We start from the raw sequence: 25,604 nt of genomic DNA, 5'->3' as shown, positions 1-25,604 counted from the left end.
ATTAAAATGTTAACAGATCATTTTAAATAAAACAAATTAAATATGGGCGAAAGAAATACTGTGTGTATACTCTAAGTCACTATTGTAAGTCCCCTGACAGCAACATTTTACAGTATTATTGTATAATTAGAGCAAAAATGCAAAAATAAATAGACTGTTACAAAACAGAAAAAGTTTGTCTGATAACATGACGGAAATCAATTGTAGAAAGGTAGATAATTGAACTAGGCAAAATTATTAAGGCGGGGCTTAAAAATGGGTCAACTGACTTCCAGACCATTTCTGCCTCAAACAGAACCTCAGATCTTCTTGTAGAAGATCAGGCATCACCGACAGACCCAGAGCAGTCAAGAATCACTTTTTTTCCTCTATATAAGGTGCCTTTTGACACTGTGCTGTTTTCATTGACCGGAGATGAGCGTGAGAGAGCTGAGGAGGAGGAGGAGAGCAATAAAGAAATGAAATGGAAGAGAGAAAAGGAGAGAGAGAGAGCAAGAGAGAAGCAGAGGGAAATACATTTGCTTTTAAAGGCAGAAAAAGCCTGTTCAGCACATATGCAAACATGCTGCAGCAGTGGCAAACTCTCGCACTCAGGCACATGCTCATACACATGAGCACAGATGCCTGTCCGTAGATTATGTGTGTAAATGTGTGTTAGAGGCTGTTATGTCGTGTGGACTATCATCCATATCTTGGTGTCATACAGGGATGAGTGTGGCCCTGGAACAGTGCGTCCCTGTTGCGCTGTGAGACTATTACATGGTCTAACAGAGCCTAACTAATAACCTGGACCAGATCACCCAATTCCCTCCACCTCTCCACATCAGCACGTGGCACAGAAACAGGCCCTTTTTGCTCTCCACTTTAACTTCTTTCCTTCTTTTGCAAACTTTGTCTTCATCTCATTTAACCACATGCCTTCTGGACTGATAAAAATGTGAAACTTGAATGCAGTGTGATTCACTCTGCATACAAGCATCTGCCAAATGCATACATATAAATGTAACTACTGTATTATTTATTTCCTAAATTGGTCATATCATGAAACATTAGCTTTATATTAATAAAAAAAAATGGATACATACAGATTCAGAATATATTTAACATGGTTGAATTTATTTTTATAGGGGTGGCCAAGCAGGGGCCAGCAACCAGCCTGGGGTGGCACAGAAATCTTAATTATTTCAACATAAAAATGGGTTTGACTGGACTGTTTCTACAACACAACTAAACACAATTAATTATTCATATTTTATTGTAATTGAGATAGTGGTTGAACAAATCAAGCAATGCTGAGTGAATTTGAGTTTAAAAAATATTCTCCACCTCCAGGCATAATAATTAATTAAAAGCAGCTCATATTGCAGCTAAAGTTCACCTTGCAAAGGTGAGCTTAGTCCTGGTTCTCAAAATAAGCTTTTTCTCCATCTTTGCATCCTTATGTGTGAGGCATGCAGGTATGTGCATCTATATACATATAAGCAACAACGTATACGTACCTATACTGCACGTTTTGTGGCAGTTTCAAAGTAAAATGTCCAGAGAGCTAAAAGATGCTCAATACATGAACTTGGCAGATTTTTACATTGGTCCAGGCACGTATTGCTGTGTTACATGCCTGCCCCGGGCCCCATGCTTTGAGTGGGCCCATAGACTGTAAAAAAATGGACGACGCGTCTCAACTATCTTCCATTATAGAAAAGTGAAGCCAAAATATTCTTAGTATGGCCGCTATCATCATGCGGAAATTTGGAGCCCGAGTCTGCACAATATTGATCTTGAGATGAAGTCCTGCTCAAACTGCAGCAGACCCAATCACAAACTCACAATCATGACACCACACCCCATTTTATAGCACCAAGTATCTAATATAAAAAAAATAAAAATAAAACTGAACACTTAAACATACATCAGCATGCTAAGAACTACCTACAATTACAAAAAACGTCTTTGGTAAAAAGTGTATTTTTTTGTATTGTGTCTCATGTTCCATTAGATTACATGGAGAGGGTGGGGTTTATGACCTATACTGCATCCATTCACCTGGGGGCAATAGAAACGCTCTGGCTTCACTTTTTGAGACTTGTGCGGTACATTTGAGAGGGCCCCATGGTAAACGGACTGAGGGGACCTAGCCCCTAGCCCCTAGCCTCGGAATGCGATTGCGAATGTATATTTTAGTCTATACAATTGAGACATGTTTTAAATATAACATATAATTTTGACGCTGTTTTAATCACTCCACATTTTAATCATATTGTTTTATCTGTTCCACTATCTTGTATATCTGCTATTTGCCATTTACTGTTGATCTACTGAAGCTCCTCTGCAGCTGTACCTTTTCCACGCTCATTTTACTCGTACCTGCCACTAAGGTGAAGTTGAAGTGCAATCCTGAAATACCTCCCATGTGTTGGGGTCGTAAAGTGAAGGTTCTAAGTCTAAATAAATGTCATTCTTGTAATGAAAATAAGAGCCAGATTCTGATCAAAAGCTTACTTTAGGTCAGTGGTTTCAGGATTTCAAAGTGGCTTGGTTCGCAGTAAATGCAGCAAACTTAATCTTTGAATGTTCTGTTTATGTTAGAAATTCCAGTATTATAATTTGTTATATATAATGCATTATTTATAATGTCAGTCAGGTGTTTTCTCACCAGATTCTCACCTCAGCTTATGCTATGCCTACATCTTACATCATCCACTGAAATGCCGCTCTCTCGCGAACACATATGCAACAGTTAGTGGAAACTAGAGATTAGCCTTCAATTTATAAAGTTTTAAATATGAATATTATTCTTACACAAATGCATTGATTCAATTTAGAAGGCCTTTATTAACCCCTAAAGCCACGTGGAGTACTTTGTGTTTTTTTTCTGTAGCTCAAGTGGTAGAGCATTGCGTTAGCAAGCAAGCAAGCGCAAGGTTGGGGGTTCGATTCCCCGGGAACACAGGATAGGTAAAAATTGATAGCCTGAATGCACTGTAAGTCGCTTTGGATAAAAGTGTCTGCTAAATGCATACATTTAATTTATAGATGGGTGGATGGATGTACTTTGTTTTGTTTTGAAATCTTGACCACCATTCACTGCCATTATAAAGTTTGGAAGAGCCAGGACATTTTTTATATAATGACTCCAATTGTATTCATCTGAAATAAGTCATATACACCTAGGAAAGCTTGAGGGTGAGTAAATCATGAGGTAATTTTCATTTTTGGGTGAACTAAGATGCCTTTAAGAATGCCTTTCTAAATGCCTTTAAGTTCTCAATTGAAATGACCTCTTTAACCCTCTGGAGTCGATTAACGCGTATACGCGTTTTGCGGGTTAATCTCCTGATAACGCCGAAAATAACTTAAATTGCACTTCCAGTTTTGATCGTACAGATAAGAGAAATACATCAATCGAATCTGTAAAGTGTTTACTGTTTTTTGTATACACTCATGATAAAAACAAAACGCTATACTTTTGTAGAATAAAGAAAATAAACAGTGTGTGTTATCTGCCATCTCTGTCTCTGTCACCTCTCTTCACAGACACCTAAATGAAACAACCCGAATCTCAGCGAATACTTGCCTCAAATACAAGAGAAATATATCTATAGAAAGCTTAAAATGTCTACTTTTAAATAAACAGATTCAAGTAAAAAACAAATAATCAATTTTTATGTAATTTGTATAAAAGTAAGGACTGGTCCAGTTTCGCCTGTATCGTCTCATTATAGATAATGTGTTCCCGCCTACCTCTTAGCGCGCTGTTCATATGGAAATGAACTGAGGTGAGCCAGGTAATCACGTACACGCCCCCAAGAAATGACATAAAACGTAAAGGATCATCATAGAAATTTACTTTTTTTTTCTGCGCGTTTGGATGATGGCACGCTGCACGGTTGAAGAAGCGCTTCGGATGATCCTGGACAGCGACGAAGAGGCTGCTTTCTCCTCAGAGGAAGAACATGACTCAGATGACAGAACAGCCGGTCTGGTCACGGGGTTAAAGTTTGCAAAGCCTAAATTCACCCTTTCTCATCCTCATGCATTCATACCCTCTTCAAAATATGGATATTGGTCATTGAGCTGCCAATCTCTATTTGTTTTGGAGTGCGATCCCTCTGGATGTGTTTGAGTGATTTTTATGTTCCTATTAATCTGTTTGCAGTGTTTTTGAGGGCTTTCCAAAAGCACTTGCTTCCAAATTCTGCTCCTGGTGACTGAGCACACATCTGTTTCTCAAGCAAACACCATTCACGCAGAAACCACAGAATTATTGCACACACACTCCCATATTTAATAGGCTTGTATGCTCACACAGCCATTTTTATAATATGTGAGCATGGTGCACTTGTGTTGTGTGAATTGCGTCTGTGCTATTTTCGAGGTGACTGGATCAATGTTACTGGCATATCTATGCAATGAAGAGAACTCGTGTAAGAAAATCACTCAGTGGGATTCTATGGTGTCATCGACTGTAATAGGCCTTTTCACATAACTTCAACACAAGCGCTTGGCCTTCAAATGAAAAGCTATGCAGAAAGGCAATTTTTCAGGGTTGCTAGGTAGCAAGCAAATAGGAAAATTAAAAAGTAATCCCGAGATTTGTAGCCTTAAGTAATCATCAGCACATGAGAAAAAAACATGAATGCAATTTGTAATTTTTATTTCATTTAATTTTAGAATTTATTACATTTATTTTCATTTAAAGGGGTCATCAGATGTGACATGCACTTTTACAAGTTGCTTGAACTGAAATGTGTGTTGGCAGTGTGTGTACACAACCACCCTATAATGATAAAAATCCACCCAGTGGTTTTTTTTTTTTTTGTTTTTTTTTTCGTTAAATCATTTCCCCCTTCTCGCAATAAGCTATACTCAGATGCATGTCTGTGTGACGTCACACAGACCCAGGCCCCTCCCACGATTGTTGATGGATACTTTAGACCCACCCTGAGTGAGCTGTCATCAGTCAGCCATTGTTTCACCGCCGGACCAGATGTAGACAATGATGAACATAGCAGTATTCGTTTTCTCCCGACATCTGAGCTGATTACGTTTGTTTTTGAAGGGAATGCACCCCCCCCCCCCCCCCCGATCTACCTAAATGCATTTATGTTCATGCAAATCATTCATGATCCAGCTTCACCTCCAGAAGAAGTGAGTATAAGGATCTTTTATGAATCTTTGCAAATTGCCTTTCCTAATAACGTAATAGTGTGTTAATAATAGATTTTTAAAAATGAAAAATATTTATGTATATTAATTTAATATAAAGAAACTACATTAATTAATGTTTAAATGCATGTTAATAACAAATGCCAACAAAAATGTAATATGGATCTATATTCACTTATTAAAAATTATAAATTATATAAATTATAATTAACCAAAATGTATTACTAAAAAATAAAAATAAAATCATTTTGTCGATCTGCCATTCCATTAAAAATAAAATAAAATAAAATAAAATAAAATAAAATAAAATAAAATAAAATAAAATAAAATAAAATAAAATAAAATAAAATAAAATGAAAAATAACAGTTTTTGTGGCCCAAAAAAATAACAGTTGGCAATGGAAACCAATTTCTTAAGGGCTTACTTGACATAACAGTCGTCAAATACTAAATCACTCTGCTAGTGATTGGTTTGGTTATATTTGTTATTATATTTGTTTTAGAAATGAAGCTGAGAGCTGTTTGCAGTCATGAAGATTAATCCTCAAGTGGTCAGTCTCCACTGGGGATTGCAGCTGATGAGTTTAGAGACTCGCACCACCCATACTGGAGTCCCCATTGTCTTCAATACACTTTTTTTTTTTTTTTTGGAAAAGCACATTCTTTCTTTAAGGATGTGATTGAGTTACACTGGGGAAATCTCTTACCAGCACTCTACGGTTTGGCGAGATGCATTAAACGCCTGTTGTGTTCTCACCAGACTGAGCCATTTTACACCGCCCTCACACCCACAGGCAACAGATCTGTGTTTTTGTGTGTGTCTGTCTGTCTCACATGCACACAAACACAGAACACTCGCTCTCTTTCCCCAGTCAGTCCCTCGCCTCAACCCTCCACTTTTTCCCTCCATCACTTTAGTGACGTTCAGCACTGGGCCGTGACGTTACAGATAAAACACAGGGCAAATCGACAACAGAGGCAAACCAGACATGAGAGAGATGAAGTGGGGTGGGAGGGTTTCTATGGAGGAAAAGTTGCAGAGAACAAAAAGAACAAAGAGATGTGAGACAGTTAACGAGCAGCAGTGTTGTGGAAATATGTCCAAATACAACTTAGAAAAGGTTGTTATGTAGTACACTATAATATGCTATTCAAAAAAGCATACTGTATAGTGTTTATTTGTTCATCTCTAAATCATTATTGCATTTTATATTTTGCCCATTCGTAAAAATAGAAATGTTTTTCATAAAACTATTTAAATATCATCTTACTTATGTTGGCATATCTTTGGGAGATAATGTGACTACTGATATATGCATTTTATGTAGTAGTCTGCTATACTGCTATATTATTTACAAGCTATCAGAATTTTATCTTACTATTAATCATGCAACTGTAAACTGGCATTTTTATGAGCTCCACATTCTCACTATATGAGCCATAAAAGCCTGATGTATCAGATATGATACAGAATATAAAACACATATGCAAACTTTTTTTAATTTTTTTTAATATATTTTGTCTAAAGTTTTAATAAACTGTTCCAGTTGTTCCACTAAAAGTGTATGTTAGGATCTGACAGAGCGTTTAGACCTGGAAACGATGATCTGTGACGTCAGACTTAACAATCTGATAAACCGAAACATCTTGTTACAAGAAAAGCGAAAAGCTATGCTGCTTTAAAATCAACTGAGCTATTGTCACGCTACTGAAAATTTGGTTAGGTTAGTAGCATCGTTACTTTCAGTTAGTTACTCCCCTGCACTGATGAAAGGGCCGTGATGTGAGCGATTCCCTGTCTGTCGTGAGTGTTGGTGCTTGAGGTGAAAGAGCGGTGAAGCAGACGAGATGGCCTACAGATCTGATGAGAGACGGATTCCCTCGGAAAGAATGACAGAGCTTAATAATTCAGAGAGTGATGCAATGGAGGAGGGAAAATGAGAGACGGAGAGAGCGATAAGAAGAGAGGAGGGCGATAGGTGATGGCCTGGGGTGCAATACTGTGAAATCACCAGCGTTTTGTTTTTAGGGCAATAGCAGAGTCGTATTCCTCACAGACTGTATACGCTGCGGGTGAGAGGCACAACATGATGCAACTAAACTAGATTGTGCATATTATAATCAAGCACAACCTCATTGTTAATACCGGGAATAATCTAGATTGTTTACACATACTATAGTATGCAGGGGTTAAAGTTTGGCAAGCTATCATGTGGCCCCTACTGGCAGACTCTGTAACTACAATAGTAAATAGACATTCACATTAATGGGAGAGTTCAACCAAAAATGAAATTCTGTCATTATTTACATTATTTACCAACCCTGTAAGACCTTTGTTTCTCTTTGGAACCGAAATTAAGATATTTTTGATGTATTCCAAGAGCTCTCTGACCCTCCATAGACAGCAAGGATCCTAACACGATCAAGGCTCAGAATCCATGTGCCATCAGTGGTTCAACCATAATTTTACAAATCTACAAGAATACTTTTTGTACACAAAGAAAACAAAAATAAAGACTTTATTAACAAATTCGTCTTCTCTGCATCACCCTATAGCACCATTTTGGAGAGTATCACATAAGTAAACAACGGATGTATGCGGATACATTGTTTATGTTCAGATCAAAGTGTAAACAGCATATCCGGGTACGGTGCTGCTGACACAGAACAGCATACGTTGCTATTTCTTTATAATTGTTTGTAAAATTTTGAAGTTCTGAGTGAGTGAGAATTGTTTCTAAATGTATATATATATATATATATATATATATATATATATATATATATATGTAAATGGTACTTTTACAAGGGCAGTTAAATTTAGAGCTACTGCAGGTAGTAAAGTTATAGTTTTTACCTATCTTTCCAAATTTACTTTAGACGATGTATTATTAAATATATGAAACATTAAATTAGACATTGTCAGGGTTGAGTATTGTTTAAATTTGAGCATTTCAATTCTGATCCCCAGTTTAGATTCCAATAAAATTTAGATATCAAAAATTCTGTGAATAGACCTATTTTGCATCATTCTGTTGCAGCTAAACAAAAATCAGTTTGAAGGCTCAACCGGACTGAAAGGCCTTGATGTAAACACCTCAATCGATCTGAATTAAATTTCAATCGAATTGGAAGAGGTGGTGTGTAGACCTGATATCATTTGATCAACAGAAAAAAAAAACAGAAACATGTAAACACTTAAATATTTGCAAAAAAAAAAACCTTTTCACTTTTAATATGTTATCAAAAGGTCAATTAATAATTTGTTTAATTGACAATTATACAAATGGTTTCTCCAGTTCCTTCTGAATGACTTTGCATACATTTAAACTGCGTTGGTATGAACTGTAGTGAATGTGTAAATGAATAATGCAACGTTTAGAGTTTAAATAAACAGAACTTTGGCAATCTGAAATCAAACTGAATTAATTCTAATTGATGGAAATTTGTGTTTACTGTATTGTTAGTACCCCAACATGACAAATTACAGTGCTGCCATTAAACTAAGCTGAAATCAGGCATTTGCAGTGTAGAAAAAATTGTTTCGCGGGAGCATTTACACTGACAAAATGGGCTTCACTTTGTTGCATGGGTCACTGCTGCTCATGTTGCCAGAAATTGAAAATTTTGGCACTGCAAATCACTGTCCATGCGAATAGTCCTTTTACATAATCACACCCAGGTTGGCCCAGCTAACTAAAGGGAGACACACAGCCTGCTCCAATTTTTCTCTTGTTTTACTACCAGCCCCTCATTATGTATAAGTAGCAGGGCTCTCCATATACCATAATACCCATAAGTCCAATTCCTTTCAAATAAATAGCAGCATTGCCATTTTGACTGTAACAAGTTTTCTTTAAACTCATTAATTTCATGCATGGGGCCTAATTAGGAAGGTCTTGCCGAAGCATGTGCACTGCCAAAATGCAGCCAGTGAATTAGTAGCATAAAAAAATCATGTTTGTTTGTCATATACCACTGAATAGCTCAACTTGTACATTGAAGTGTAATAAACAGAAGTTATTCCCTTGTGTATCATGTTCATTTCAGTCCAGTAGTTGCGGCCTGTTGCTGAGAGGATGGAGACACAGCAGCACCCAGTGGTAATGTTTGTTATAACAACAGGCCCCTTTACTCTGTCTTCTCATCTTTGTTGCAGGTAGTTGCATGGTTATTAAATTAAATTAAAATAAATACTGATAAAATGTTTCTTACAACATGATAATATATATATATATATATATATATATATATATATATATATATATATATATATATATATATATATATATATATATATATATATATATATATATATTAAACTGTAAATACATCTTAAAGCATATTCAGACAAGGTTCTGTATCACTGAATACTGATTTAATTGGTAACAGCCTATTGTTGTTGTATTAATTTACTGGATGTATAAATTGAACATTAAAGATGACATACTGTAAAAAAAAGAAGAAAAAAAAAAAAGAAAATCATTTGTGCCTTATGAGAAAGTTAATTTCTGACAATGGCTTATTGTTTGAAGTGTTATTTCAGGGTTTGTATATATGTTCTTATAACTCAAACGAGTTCACCTTCAAATCATGACGTCAAATTCTCACTAAAGTCAATCACTGGAAAAAAGCACTCTGACGAACAAATAGTCCCATCCCAGTGGGATAACAGCATATGATTTCCTACGTTTTTATAAAGTGCTCTATAAATAAAACTCAAAATAGAAAAACAACAGATGTGCTGTTAAGGTAAATTTCACAGTCATTTCTTTTCATTGCTGTTATATTAAGTTCCTCCATTGTCCAAAACGCAGCTTATTGTCTAAAATAAAACTTATGACTGCAAGTTCACATAAATTGATGCTTCACTACAATACATTTTCCCTGTGCTGCGGTGTGTCACACGAGTAGCTTTGCCAGACAGATTTTGATAGGTGGTTAGCTATAATAAAACAGGCGGTGGGCCAAAGGACCAAAAGGCTCTGCCTCAGTACGGTTTGTGTCAAGTCATTAATTAATCTGGCTGTTTGATGAAGAGAAAGGGATAACATGTAGTAGAAATAAACATGTTAAGAATCTGTAGAAACAGAGGACTCTTATTATGTTTTTTTTAAGGTCTGGTTGACCAATCAGTGGAGAGGGTCGTTTAATTCCCGCCCACATTTAGAAATCAAATATTCATTGAAAGTTTAAACAAATTGAAACTGAATCCTTTATTTTCATTTTGTTTGAACAATTGAAAAACAAAATATGTGCCTTTTTTATTTTAATATTAAATAAAAAATCGATTGGACGGAAGATTCCCTGATTGTTCAGTCGCTGCATTCTTTGGCCAGATATTTCTTAATATAACTGAAATCGCTATAACATTACCAAATGTGTTTTATTTACCAGTGGACAACACAAAGGGATCTGTATTACTATTGGAGAAAGTATAACAGCTAACTTGGATCACGTGTCCCTGAATGACCAATCACACTACAGCCTTGACATCGTTGACTTTTCAGTCAGTGTTGTATGACACTCAATCGCCATTTAGGGATGAATATTTTTTTTTTGTTCAAAACAAGTGGAAAACATGTTGAAGATTAACAGATATGCTGTCTGTTCATTAAATAATGCCGTTTCTTCTAAAAAGCTGTTTAGTCATTGTAGTAGTGAAGCTTCTCCTTCATTGACAACCATTAAAAAAAAAAAAGAAAAGAAAAAAAGAAAAACGGACTGACTTGCTGCCTCGCTGCTTTATGAGGCAATGACTTTGCAGGCAGCGTTTTTGCACGAAGGCATGAAACTGATTTCAGGCAGGCTTCTGAGGCAGCGTATAGGTTTAATGATCTACAACAAAATAGAACAAATTTTGGTTATAACTAAACAAATATTTAATACTATGGGCTAGTACTGATTTCTCACTAGAAATAACATCAAGGCAGCATCCGAAAACTGAAAAACGCTGCCTTTGTAGGATGCATTCCAAGGTATGAAGGCATCCAGGCACATCTGAATTCAATATTAGCTTCAGTTCCTGTCTCCTGAGATGCCTTCATCTGGCCAATCTTTGAAGGCAGCATAGATGTATCCTTCGCTGTCTTTGATATCCCACAATCCTGTGCGTTCCATTCTGTGACAGTTAAGCCAAAAAATAAAGATGGCGTCTGAAAGTTGCATTCAATGTTTTCTACTTTTTATGTAATTTCTAGCGAGAAATTAATATTGCAGTAATGAAATATCCACTTATCACCAAAGCTCTCTATATTTTGTTGTAGATCATTAATCCATTACTCTTCCTCAGAAGCCTGTCCAAAATCAGTTTCATGAGGTGCCTTCGTGCAAAAACGCTGTGAGGCAGCAAGTCACCTGTTTATGGATGCAGCCCAAAAATGCAAAAAGTTAGTCAGAAATATACATTTACACTCCAACAGACCAGCAAACACAACTTTAAGATGCCATCTTTATTTTTTGCTCAACCATCACGGAATGGAACGTACAGGATTGTGGGAGATCAAAGGCAGCGAAGGAAACATGTATGTTGTCTTCAAAATTTGATCAGTAGAAGGTACCTCCGGAGAAAGGAATCGAGCAGAATTTGGATTTGGACGTGCCTTGATGCCTTCCTGTCGTTGAAAGCTGCCTCCGAAAAGCAGCATTTTAGAGCTTTCAGATGGAGCCATGATGGTCTCCTTTCCCACATAATGCCAGACTGGAACCGTTAGCTTTAGCCTTTACGCTTTTTCAGCTAATAGTTGAAGGCTTGCTTTCTAGTGTCAAGATGTTAATGCAATGAGAGCACAGCACAAACATGTAAAATGACAATTAATTTACATATGAGGTATCTGATGGTCAAAATTTGAAATCTGTTTCATGTCAACATGAATAGCAAGTCTTTTAGTCATAGGCCAGCATACAATATCTTATCCTAATTTTTTTTTTTTTTACTTCTACCTAAATAGTATTAAACAAGATTTGGTATAGAGTTAAAAAAAAAAAAATGCATTTAAATTCTGCTCCATGTGCACGCTATGATTTGACCTGCCCTGCAGAGTAAAAATAAAATGTCAAAAACTTTGTATTTTGTTCTTATACCATATTTATATTTCTCATATACTTTCAAAAACAGATAATATCTTTGAGTAGCTTAATAAATTGGCATTAGTAATATATACTGATGGGTTTAAGAGAGTTTTAGGGCCATGGCTCCTGTAATCCCTCACAAGTAAGGCTTCATGAGCACTTGTGGCCTGATGTAATCACAGCTGTGGCAAGCGTGCTCAGCAGGGAACAAACTGATTTTCACTTCAAAATGTCGCCTGCAGTTGAAGTACCGGCAGTGCCTCATGTCTGCTCAAAAGAAGATACTTCGCTAGAGCTCTCACAGAGGGGAAGTCATTGACGTAGATAAATGCATCTCAGGGATGAAACGCTCATACTGTACTTCTGTTCTAGATGAGCCCGTTACCACTGGCATCGCACCAAGCTGTAGAGAGCTTCGTGGTAATGTTGTCTCTGTGCTGCGAGTTTTCAAAAGAAAGATAAAATCTACAGCTAGCTACAATTTCCTGATAACTCCCATCAGAAGCAAGGAGCTTCCAAACAGGTATCTCTGTGGCATAAGTATCTTATGCATTTTATCTAATTTTATAGTTTTTTTTTTATTATTTTGTAGGCTTACCCTGTTTCACAGACAGGGTTTAGGTTAAGCCAGGATTAGGCCATAGTTCAAATAGGACATTTAAGTATTTTTTATAAACATAGTGCAAGTTTCTTTCAGTTGAAACAGCTGATATAGTTGAAATATATATATATATATATATATATATATATATATATATATACATTCATTTATCTGTTCATAAAGTAACATTTTCACACTTGCAACAATTTAATTTCGACCCAGTCGTTAACCTTCACAGACATCTCTATGCTAATGTATAAGTGCTTCTCCTGTTGTCCCAGACCGGCACTCAAATCCCTCATATTTAAATTTGCTCTCTTTACATGCTTCTACCTCCAGCGCTGGCCTCTCCCACAACACAACTGTAGCAACCCCATTGCTCTATATAGAGAGTCTGTCAGCGTGAAGTCTTACTTACGTTCTCTACAGGGAGCAGGAAGCATGTAATTGTGTTCTTCCCTTGATTATGACACTGCAGTAGTCTGCTTTAATGCATACATCACTGTCACAATCACAATCAAGATCAAATCAAGCTTAGGAGGTGAATGAATGTTTTAACGCTGCTCTTTAATTCAGTGCTTCTTAAAACGTTCTAACACCAAGGCTCCAAAAGTCATCTTTGAAGTTGTGCTTCTGCTGCAAATATGACAAATGTGTTTGATTCAGACTACAACAAAATACTGGTGAAGGAGTGAGTGCTTTGAACAGTGAGATCATTGAAATATACTGTAGCAAAGGACTTGCAGCTGGTAACTGAAAGCCCAGAAGGGAGGAGAGACTAGCACACTGTATGCCCTTTTTAGGGGGGCTCGGTTCCAATTCAGTTTTGTATTAAAATTACACAAATGTGTACTTTACCAAGAGATGGCGCCCTCGCCTCATCAATGGCCAAGTCCTGGAACGTGTGCAAGCATTACCTGCACATTGTTAGAAGACTTCTTAATGACGTTCCTCTAATATGAAGGCCCTGCAAAAACATCTCAGTTGGAGAGAGAAACTCCTGAAGATCCACAGTGGTTTCCCTTTTAATGAAGCACAATCTTCATCTCTTGAAACTAAATTGAAGATTCAGATGTTCTCAACCCTATCCTCCTTGATCTTGATATTGATTTTATGGTGTGCTTGACCTTCACATCTCTGAAGCAGGAAGAACCCTAAAGGAGTCTTTGAAATCTGACAAGTTTAAAAAGCTAAATGGGAATAGCGCTTTGTTTTATGTGTCATCTGTCAGAAAATGGTTCAAGGATCCTGATTCTGTAATGAAGATGGGAGAGAACATGTCTGTTACATCCCAGTGGTGTGTTTGTTTCTTCTCTTCCATCTCTCCATTTTTTTATTTTTAATTCCTTAGTGACCTTCAATCTATTTTATGTAAATAGTGTAAATAAATTCTTGATTTTTGTATAGACTTTGCCCCTACATTTGAAGTGTTCCTGTGTGTGTGTTCAACTTTTGGATCATATATTGCCAAAACAGGAAAGACAGCTCTGCTGCTATGTGCATGCAGTGACATTTTTTTCCCCCTGACAAATCTTGTGTTGGACAGACAGTGGTCTGTTTACCTTAATGATCAGCACTGTTAAGAAGATCAGCATTAATTTTCTCTCCCTCTGAAGTGTGAAGATCACTGTAATTTATTTTTATTTTATGGGTCAAAATTATAGATTTTTTCTTTTATGGCAAAAATCATTAAAGTGACGTGACATTCAGCCAAGTATGGTGACCCATACTCAGAATTTGTGCTCTGCATTTAACCCATCCGAAATGCACACACACAGAGCAGTGAACACACACACACTGTGAGCACACACCCGGAGCAGTGGGCAGCCATTTATCCTGCGGCGCCCGGGGAGCAGTTGGGGGTTCGATGCCTTGCTCAAGGGCACCTAAGTCGTGGTATTGAAGGTGGAGAGAGAACTGTACATGCACTCCCCCCACCCACAATTCCTGCCGGCCCAGGACTCGAACTCACAACCTTTCGATTGGGAGTCCGACTCTCTAACCATTAGGCCATGACTTTTGTAAAATTTATATTGTAAATATATTAAAACTTAATTTTGGATTAGTAATATGCAATTGCTAAGAACTTCATTTGGGCAAATTTAAAGGCAATTTTCTCAGTATTTTGATTTTATTTTTCCACCCTCATATTCCGGATTTTCAATTTGTTATATATCGGCCAAATATTGTTCTATCCTAACAAACCACACATCAATGGAAAGCTTATTAATTCAGCTTTCAGGCGATGTATAAATCTAAGTCTCTTTTTGTGTCGTGGTTAAGCAACAGCGTAAATGTTGCATTGTTTTTATTATTTCCTTATTAGACCGTATTCATCATGCTTATGTCTTTTACCAGTATGAGAGGGTTTAAAAATGTCTCTTATTAAACTTCAGTAGACAGTTCACTTGTCTGATGAGCACTGATTAGCGATTAATTTGCGTCATCACTCATAAATCTTTGTTTAATAAAATGTTTTAGTAAAATGTATAAATGGATACATTTAGCTATTTAGTAGTCTACCAATGTACAGTATATTGGTGCATATAAATGAAAATGGTTAAATATTGTTCTTTCTTGAATTCATTTGGTGAATGACATTTTATTATTTAAATTTTACACCTAACTGTTGAATCCTCTCGTCTAAATGGCTGTTTGGATACAGGTCTGATTGAAATTTTTTATTTTTAATATATATATATATATTTTAAACAATGTTTCCCAGTATTATTTCCTGATGTTATCGAATTTATTTCCAATTAATAACAATATCATTACAATATCAAAAAGTGGTGTTTATTGCAAAACACTGAGAGATTAACTCCATGACCAGTAGATGGCACTGTTTAAACACTGTTCCAATCATACGCTCTCCACTTCCTTTTTTTTCAGGAGAATTTAAATATTGAACATTCAAATACTTATAAGAATCCAAATTTTAAGAATTGTACAGAATGGGGTTGTCTGTATACCACAATCTTAACAATAATGACACACGGGAACAATAGGGTTGGAATCACTGTCCAGGTGGTGAATAATAAAAACATTGACAGCTAATGAGAATCAATACGACTCGAGCATGTGAGGAGGCAGTTGACAAAACTGCAGCACATGCTTATAATAAAGAATACTGCATATAACATCAAGTTGATGGCTGCTAAAATACCGGTAGTTATCTGTATAGTTATTGTTCACTGTGTAAATGGGCCTTTAGGCCTGTGATTCCTGTGCTTGTTTAGTAGCTGCACACATTTGCAGGTGATACCTGCCAAAGCCTCAAAAGGCAGCAGTTACATGCCCTCCAACCTGTATTTTCATGGCTTTGTTAAATCGCAGATAATCGCTCATTTTAGTGTCTGATCTTTATCAGAATTGTTTTCATTACAGTAAAACATCCTGCATGGTATGAAGTTCAGAGTGCTGTGAAAACGATCCTAGAGTTGTTATTCTTTTGTGAAGTGCGTCTCTATCACCCGAGGCGCTCAAAACTGGCTCTGTGTGTTTAGAATGCCTACAGTGCTAAAACTGCCATCAGTGTTTTGCATATAGGCTTTAAGTGCCACAAGGCAGAGAGCAGGAACATGTGCGGTGCACTTTTAAACTTGATAATTACACGAGACTGCTTATGGCACTAAGATTAACTGGATTCGGACACGTTAAAAGTTGGTTTGATAAATTTGACTTAACATCAACCTGGTGATATATAGGTAAAGTATTGCTCAGAAGATTTTGGGTAGTATTATATTTCCCAGCCAGGGGGGAGTGTACTGCAGGCTTACATAAATTTTAGTAAAATGACTGCATGTCAAAATTATTTCTCACCAGGCCCTGCTCTTCAAGCATGGGAAACGTGATGATTTCCTGCAGTATGGTGTGTATTTATCATTTAGGTTTTTTTGTTCTCAGAACGGAGATAAATGCTTACTAATCTTTCCCTGACAATACAAAGCCCCAGCAGTGTTTCAGTGCCTGAATCAGAAGACAATAGCTGAGAGTAACCAGGCCACATTGTGTAAGCTAGGAGTAAAAGTTGTCCAGAGAATTGCCTTGACTTTTTTAAAACCATGTTTGGCCAAATGGGGGTAATTGAGGTGCGACTTATTGACAAAATATGATGAAATGAAGCAAAGGATGCTTAAAAGTATTAGCTAGTGTGTAAGCATTTCGTAGGCCACTTGTAGTGAACCTGGCCCAGTACTCTGTCACTGAAAGTGTACAGGGGACAAAACCTGATCTAGAGTCCGTCAGTCAGGAGGAAGACTTTGACATACCTCAGGAGGTTGTGAATGTAATTGGTGAGTATTCTGCACATATTTGTTTTGTTTGGTAAATTGCTAATTGCTTTCATGTACTGCTAATTTGCTTATTCATTGTTGCAGAACAACTGTTGGTGGGTCTGAAAGAGGTGAGCGGTGAGAACAGAGATCTGGTTCTAGTTGTGATAGTGCTATATTTTAATGCAATGTTTCTCTGTAATAATGCCTAGAGTTCTAAAACATTTCAACAAAGTAAAATTATATATATTTTTTAACTCATCTTGTCATGGGGGCTGCCTGGTTCTTGCAGAGCTTGGCCGAAGAGGACTGCTGTTTCCCTCCTGTCTCTTAAGCCCCTTTCACACTGCACATTGGACCCGGAAAATTGCCAGAACATTGCCAGGTCGCCTTCTGTGTGAACGCAAGCATGTCCCGGAATCAATCCCAGGTTGGGGACCTAGTAACATTGCTGGGTTCAGTCCCGGAACGAGCTCTGTGTGAACAAAAGCCAGAACTAACTCTGTAAAGGGTGTGTCGACGCACGTTATCTCGCGACTTTTTTACCAGGTGCTTTGAAGGCAGATCAGCGTTAAATGTGCCCAGCGTTTTCGACTCGTACATTACATGTAACATTCTGATGTCACGTCTCTTTACGGGACTTTTTACGGGTTGTGTGTGAACGCATGCACATATTCCGGGTAATCACTAGCAGTGTGGAAGCAGCAAAATCTAGTGACCTGGGAACAATTGCCGGGACACATTACCCATGTTTTTTCCCGAATCACAGTGTGAAAGGGCTTCAGATGGTTGGCTTGCATTTTTGTATTCAGTTTGAAAGCTATTTGATTTGAGTTTTACTTTTCCACTGACAAATTGTAATATCATTGCTATAATCATTGTACATCCACTACACCGTACTCAGTTTCAAAAATATTCTTAAGCAAAGATAATTCACTTTATGCAAACACTTATTTCAAATACTTCATGTTTAACAAGATCCTTTATTTAAAAAAAAAATGCCACCACCCAGCTTCCTGATCTATTACATGTTTTGTCAAAGCGCACACAATTTTCAGTGTACAATGTGGGCTGCCTTTTTCTTACAATCATTGCTTAATGTTGTACACTAAGAATATTTTGGAAATATCTATATTTACATTTATGCATTAGTCAAATGCTTTTGTCCAAAACAGCTTCCATTAAAGTTGTCAATTCATGCGTACCCTTGGAATTGATCCCATGACCTCTGAACTCTAATGACAAGCAATTTTACAGACATAAATAGAATAATAATTTAAGACTTCAATGTAGATGTCGGCCGTCTTCCTGTAAAGTCTCCTGAGTATTGATCTTGAGCATTGCTCCTTTGTATTTGAGTTGCAGCAGTCCACACTTTGAGATCTCTGAATCAGCAGTTTTTTTTACCTCTTTCTTTGCATTCGAGCAGGTTCTTTGACCTTTGCTCTTTTGGTAGTGTGCCTCAGAGGTCTACAGTTTACCCGTTTTTGTCCCAGTGCCCGTGTGCTCTGTTTTGATGTGTCTGGAGTGTCTTTGACTGAGCTCTTGGAAGGAAGACTTTGACTGTTCTGGCCCTCAGTTGTTTCTTGTTGGCCAATAGAAGAGTCATTGATAATGTCCTTTGAGCTAGCTAGCTGACACAAAGCAAAGGCGGCGGTGTGCCTCTGGTCACATGGGTCTATTTCTTGTTCTCTAGGTGGAACAATTGTGCATACATCGGCATTTTTAATGGCTTGTCTTTCTGGAGTTTCAGAGCTTGTGGTGTTGGGCAAGGCTTGATTGTTGGACTGTACCCTGAGGCAGAGGTTGAGCGGTGCGTTATCCTCCCTACTTTCTGAATCATAATGGATCTTTTGGTCAGGGTAGTGGTGTGTCATGTTGCTGGATATGGCCCGGTCCTTCTTGGAAAGGTTAAGAGGACCTGGCTCCTCCTCAGTTTCTTCCTCTTCCTTTTCTGATGAACTCTCACTGCTTCTTGCAGAAGCTGGGGTTTGTGGTTCATTCCTAGAAAGATAAGACAAGATACCAATGTTTTTTCCAATTATGTAAAGAATAGCATAATCATTCATTTGTTTGTGGGCAACCTAACCAGATATTCTTTTGTATGATTGTGATGTAAAGTGTAACATGGAGTTAACCTACCTTTCTTTCTTTTGTAACATTTTCTCTAGAGTTTGTCCACATGATTTATTGAGTAAGATTTCAGTTGCTATAGTAGCCCCTGGATCAGCATGCTGTGATTGATTGACTGGGAGTGACTCCCCATGAGAAGCGTGTCTAAATGAAACTGTGATCCGCTGGGTTACATCTGCAGTACTTGGCCTGTCTGGAGACCCGGAGGCGGCACACCCTTCTGAAGGACTCCTACGAGTACCTTTGTCTACTGTACTGTTCTCCTGGAAAGCCCTGTCCTCAGGAAGTCTGCCGTAAGAGCCAGGATGAGATAGGGGTACTAGATGCCCTCCATACTCTCGAGGATAAAATCTGTTGCTATACACATCCAGAGGAAGATACCTAGTTCTCTGTAAGGACATGGACAAATCAGGGTGTTGGTAGAGGCTGTAGGGTAGCTGTGGACCATGGATAATAGGATGGCTGTATCTGTAGTGATAAGGATGGAGAAGGGGAGTACTAGGTTGGACCAAAGGTGATGGAATTAGAGGTCTCTGGGTCTCTCGAGTTGTGAGTTGGTAGGCTGGGGTGTTTGCTTGGCTGTGTGAGTAGTGTGTGTAGAGAGAATTCAAGGGTCTCTCAGGTACCATGTATGAAGGATAGTCTGGTATTAGAGGAAGAAGAGGTGCTGTAGAAGCAGGTGGAACCCATGGTGCCATTTGGTGGTAAAACTGAGGAATGGATGAAGATGATTGATCAACTTTGTGTGGAGACCGAGAGAGAGATTCACTTTCACATGTTCGTGCAACTGGTGAGAACGCTGAAGATATTTTGTTCTGTCGAATGTCCATGCCCTCATTTTTGTCCCTGGCCTCACGGATTGGCTCAGGGACATCTTTAGTGACCTCCTTGATGGGACTTTCAGGCTTTTCTCTTGTTCCCTTACCCATCTCCTCTTGTTCAACCTTGTCATTGATCCGTTCTATTTGTTTGCTGGCTTCATCTTCTAGGGGAGGCTCTTTACTCTTGTAGTTGAAGGGGAAATTATGCTGGGAAGCTCTGGGTGTTTTCCCAGTCTGTTCCATGCGCTGAGACACCAGAGAGATGGAGTTCTTGCACAGATTATACTTCATGTGGTTGAAGAGATGAGACTTGATGTTGCAGGTAAATGGACACTGGAAGCACTGGTATTTGAAAGGTTTGCCAGGAGGGCGGGGAATGTAATGGGGTTTTTTTGGTTTTCTTCCCTGGAGAGTGTCCATACTGGATGTTCAAATCCAATGTTGAAATCCAATGCTGCGTGGTTTGTCAGCCTTCTTCTGGCAACAGAAAGAATAATAATAATAATTAACCGTTCTACCACACCCTGGAGCAAAGCCCCATCTGTTTGTTGGGTCAGAATGGTACTGACCCAATAAAAATAAAGTTTTCAACTTGGCTGTAGCTGTTATGTATTTTTTTTCGGCCTGCGTGTTAGCATGACATGCTCTAGCTGCGCTGCCAAAGCCAGGGTAGGCCTGTAGGAACATGCTTCCCTTTTTAAAACCTGATGGCGTGGGAAACCACATACACCTGTTTCCCATGACCATGCAGGATACAAACTCCAAACATTTAAAAATGTATCTCACTTAAACTGTAAAAGTAGAGAAGCTACTAGAGCTATTGGAATGATATTTCATCTGTTATAACATATGAAACAAACTGGACTGCTTCAGTACTTGATGGAAATTACTTTGAAAAGTACAATCACTACAATCAGGATACCTAATGGTCCAGTAAGTGTGAAAAGATTTTGAGGCCTGAAGGTTTGTATTGGGAAGCAGAAGATTGAAGAAAGAGTAAGTTATGCAGAAAATGACTCCACCTTAAGGAACCTGTTTGTCACAAGCTGTTGCAAGAAGTGGTGGCTCAGGTTTTGCTCCTATGTTTCATTCGAAACCGCTCCCTCCTCAAGGCACAAATTAAAAGGCTTTTTTATTGTAAAATTAAATTTTGCGTTTAATGTCTTGTTTCCTTGTTTTTGGTTCTTAGTCATTCTTCTGTGGGTACACCGATATATTGTGATTTCATCATAATAAGAGATTTCTGATTTCTTTGGTTATTAAGAGATAAATATTATGAGTATATGAACAACAATTATGAGTATATGTACAAACACACGGCAAATAATTTAGAATATTTTCTACCAGATGTAGACTAGCAGGTGCATCTATAGTCAGCAATTTAGATATACCACAGAAACACCTGCTATGAAGTACATCAGCAATTCAGCCTTTACAATTGCTTAAAGTACATGTGAGCAGCAATAAGAAGAGTTGCCATTGGAAACTGCGGCCTTACCTGTATTTAGACTCGACGTTTGGGATGTTGGATGTATCGTTGATGGATGTGTGTCCACAGCGTACCTCTTGAATCGTATGATGGTCCCACAGTGGAACAGTTTGGCTGATGTTGTTGTCCTTGAGAGCGGGTTGCTCAGTCTAGTTTCTGATGAGTCTGATGAGTCTCTCACGTTCTCTCTGAGGTGTTGACTCTGTGGGGTGGAGTCTGTGCCCAAGCAGTAGAGCCCTGAGGCAGCATCAATGTGCCTGATATTAGGCAAGCCCCAAGCCACGATACGTTGCTAGATTGCCTCCTCTGTCACCTAGTGAGAATCCACATATATGAGAAGACAGACAAGGCTGTTTGTGGCTTTTGTTTGCCTGCATGGTTGAATTAGCCCAGGAGTGGTAGAGTTAGGTGTGAAGCAGGTTTGAGGATGTTGTCAGAGGGGTGTGGAGATATTGAGGACAACCAGCGAGATTTGCATGAATCCAAATGTGCACTGTGCCTGATATGAAGTGTCTTTCAGTATGGTTATGAAAATGCAGTTATTTTTGCCAGATCTGGATCTTTGTGTAATTCAACCAAATTTAATGGTAGATTTTAATGTTGTTTTGAAAATTGATTTACGTCTATCTGCATATACAGCATGAATCATTAACTAAATTTCGGCTCCACCTTAGATTTTAGAAGACCGTTCCTAGTAATGAGGTTCTTCCAAAGGTCAACTATCAATACTCTCGCTCTCTCTCTCTCTCTCTCTCTCTCTCTCTCTCTCTCGTGTGTTTGCGTCTATTTGTGCACCACTTACATTTTATTATGACTGTTCTATAATCTAAATCACTATTTAATCCAAAAAAAAAGTTTAAAAGATATGTTTTGAGCAATTAAAACTCAAAGAGTGCTGGAAAACTCAATCAAAAGTGTCAATAAAGACATTTACATTACATTTTATTCATTTAGCTGACACTTTTATCCAAAGCGACTTACAATTGCTACATATGTCAGAGGTCACACGGCTCTGGAGCAACTAGGGGGTAAGTGTCTTGCTCAGGGACACATTGGTGTAACACAGTGGATTCAAACCCGGGTCTTTTACACCAAAGGCATGTGTCTTATCCACTGCGCCAACACCACCCAATTATAATGTTCCAAAAGACTTTTATTAAAAAAACAATTGCTGTTATTTTGAACTTTCTATTCTTCAAATAATTCTAAAGTGTCACATTACACAGCACAGCTTTCAACAATGACAATAAGAAGAAGAAATATTTCTTGAGCATTAAATCAATATATTAGAAGGCTTTCTGAAGGATCATGTGACACTGAAGACTGAAGAGAGTAGCAATTCGGCTTTGCATCACAGAAATAAATGAAATTTTAAAATATATTCAAATTGTAATAATAGTGGACAGTATTTCTGTTTCAATTGTATTTTGATCAAATAAATATATGAATCTTGAAATATTTTGGATTACAAAACTAATTATTTTTGTGTACTAATATTTTGTCTGTATTTCTAAAAGTCTAAAAGCTCTGATGAGAAAAGGGAGCATGCAGTGTTTATAAAATATATAAAATATATTCAAATTGTAATAATAGTGGACAGTATTTCTGTTTCAGTTGTATTTTGATCAAATAAATATATGAATCTTGAAATATTTTGGATTACAAAACTAATTATTTTTGTGTATTAATATTTTGTCTGTATTTCTAAAAGTCTAAAAGCTCTGATGAGAAAAGGGAGCATGCAGTGTTTGCTATCAAACGTATGAGATGCTACCTGCTACGTGTGCTGGGCTTTCACTCGAGCATCTGACCCGAGTGAACTGAAGCCTTATGTCAACCAGATTACCATGTACCAACCCACCACCACCTCAACCACTGTGCTTTACTGACACATTATATGTCTTATTTATGCCATTTAATTTGCTAAATAGTACTAATTATTATTATTTTTTTTTTTTTGTAAATAGCTTGTCCCATACAGTTTGTGATGCAGACTGTTTGCTTAATTTTTTTTAAAATAAAATAATAATAATAATAATATATGTAATATATTACTGTTGGCTCTTTTTTTAATTTAATTATTTTAAATAGTCCAGTTCATTAGACTTCCTGTGTGGTGGTTTAATGGATCAGGTCAAGTTTAAAATGAGAATATATGAAAACACACATACTTTTTCTCAACCCTTGATGGAACTCCTGTACGCCCACTGTTTATTCAAGCGTTTGGAGTGACCTTTCTTAGATCTTTGTGAAGATGTTTTTGGATGTTCTCCAGGATGAAAGCTCTTTCCACCAGAACCAACTGTGGAGAGAGCTGATCTGATGTCAGTGACGGGTGAAAATGACAGCTCAGCCTGGGTGGCTCTGTTGACCTTATGGTTACACTTTCTCTCCAATGAAAATACCTTTTGTTTTTTGTAAGTTAGGATAGGTTAGGCTGTGTAATTTGATTAGTGTGGCTGCAGCCCCTCTACTGAGGGCTCTTTGTGTTTCAGTCAGCAAGCGGTACAGAATGTGGTATGGGAATGGACCTTTTTTTTTTACAATACTACCTGGTAATTATTTTAAGAAAATTCCTGTCACAGCAAATTATATTTGAAAGAAAACTGCTGTTTGACACAATTCCATCTCAAGAACGGATTGTTCTATTTTACTTTGTGAACATCTCTGGAAACTTTTTAAATGAGAAATGAACTTCCAGGAGGAAAGTTAAGGCTTGTATTATAAATGTGTAAAAACGGTCAACAGCCTCTTCTCATACCTGTTCGCCTGGCTGTACTTATTCACAGCCTTAAAACCAGTTTATACACCTCTCGCAGTTCAGAACCTCTCCCTGCTGAGGATATATAGTGTAGTCTGTTGGTTTAGTAAATTACCAAAATTAAAATGGAGTGAGAAGCAACAACCATAATCTGTGGAAAAAAAGAGGAGAACATATGCTTTACCAAACCTGACAAAAAAAAAAAGATAAACCTCGCACAGCTGATAATTTAGACAGAAAATTGCATTCATATTTCGTCCCAAAATGTAATCATTTGAAGAGGTCTACTGTAGATTCAAATAATAAAAAACTTACACAGTAGAAGCCAAATTTTGTAGTATATATGACTTGCATGCTTTATATATCAAGTCTTATGAATGCTTTTGTGTGAAATATGAATTGACAACCAAGGGTCTAAAATGCACTGCAATTTCAACAAACATTGGCACACAAGTTTCAGTACTGCTTTGATACACATGACTGATTTTTGGGGGAAATCTGTAGAATGGATTTGAATGTGCACAGATTTGATGGGGTCAACGTATAAAGATCATGTTGGTCTTTTTGTTTTATGTTTCACTGTAGCATTAACTATCTATCACCAATCATTGTGTTCTTTTAACTTAGATGAAATGTTTTTCGATCAAGTCCAGATCTTTCTGGTACAAGACAGCAAGCATTATTTAATGGGTCTTTTTCAGATAGCTAACATATTTTCTGTGGTGTCCCATGAAAAAGTTGTCTATTTGCTTTAATTGTGGTGCTTGCTTGTATTATTACCACTCAGACTTATGGTTATGGGTTTGCTGTATTTAACATTGCTGCGTAACTGTATTTTGTAATTCTTCTACTAATTCTGCCGTGTTCTGTTTGTGTGGTGATGTAGTGGTGATTCAGCTCAGCATAAGAGTTTCATCAGCAGAAAGCATTTTTTCCCTCCCAGGTTCAACAGTAAGCCTTTCAGTCACCATAAAACCATAATGATATTACAAGAATGACAGCTGAGAGATGCTCCGATGGGGCCCCCCTCCCTGTTTGGGACAAGTGTGGGCCTGTGTGTAACTGACTGTGCACTTCAGTTTGTTGGCCCTCCCCGTAACTACCCTCCTTCCTATCCACACGGTGCTGCCAGGTTTCGTCTGTTGTCGTGGGTTTCGGTCGCAATTTGGCATGCAGGCTGTAGGCCTGTCGAGTCCTGTTCTAATTTCATCAGCAGTCAAAGGTTGTTTCTATGAGCTTACTGACGCTTTCAGAAACTGTGTCATTGCATGAAACTACACTATTGTTT

General features: G+C 37.6%; 1 protein-coding gene and 1 pseudogene across 2 annotated transcripts; one reads left to right on the top strand and one right to left on the bottom strand.

The window, feature by feature from the left end:
- The first annotated feature begins 3,871 nt into the window (after nucleotides 1-3,871).
- LOC132141586 (tubulin-specific chaperone D-like) overlaps nucleotides 3,872-25,604 on the top strand; it is a 38,375-nt pseudogene continuing 16,642 nt past the window's right edge.
- Nucleotides 18,076-21,919, bottom strand: LOC132151642 (zinc finger protein 750-like). Of its 2 annotated transcripts, none has more exons than XM_059559902.1 (3): nucleotides 21,565-21,919; nucleotides 19,255-20,543; nucleotides 18,076-19,116 (listed from the first exon to the last, which is right to left on the bottom strand). In XM_059559902.1, exons 2-3 carry the CDS (start codon nucleotides 20,484-20,486, stop codon nucleotides 18,516-18,518), a joined length of 1,833 nt encoding a protein of 610 aa, XP_059415885.1. In that variant the 5' UTR covers nucleotides 20,487-20,543; nucleotides 21,565-21,919; the 3' UTR covers nucleotides 18,076-18,515. The 2 variants fall into 2 exon arrangements, with proteins under 2 accessions (XP_059415885.1, XP_059415895.1); XM_059559912.1 differs by having other exon boundaries at nucleotides 19,255-20,540.

Source organism: Carassius carassius, chromosome 1 (genome assembly GCF_963082965.1).
Source record: "Carassius carassius chromosome 1, fCarCar2.1, whole genome shotgun sequence".
Lineage (NCBI taxonomy): Eukaryota > Metazoa > Chordata > Actinopteri > Cypriniformes > Cyprinidae > Carassius > Carassius carassius.
This window is presented reverse-complemented; position numbering and strand designations above follow the sequence as displayed.

Bases quoted from the DNA above. Each gene is read 5' to 3' on its own strand.
- LOC132151642 (XM_059559902.1), bottom strand. From the start codon at position 20,486: ATGGACACTCTCCAGGGAAGAAAACCAAAAAAACCCCATTACATTCCC. The intron at 19,117-19,254 runs GTAGGTTAACTC...TTATCTTTCTAG, and splicing joins ATGTTACAAAAGAAAGAAAG to GAATGAACCACAAACCCCAG.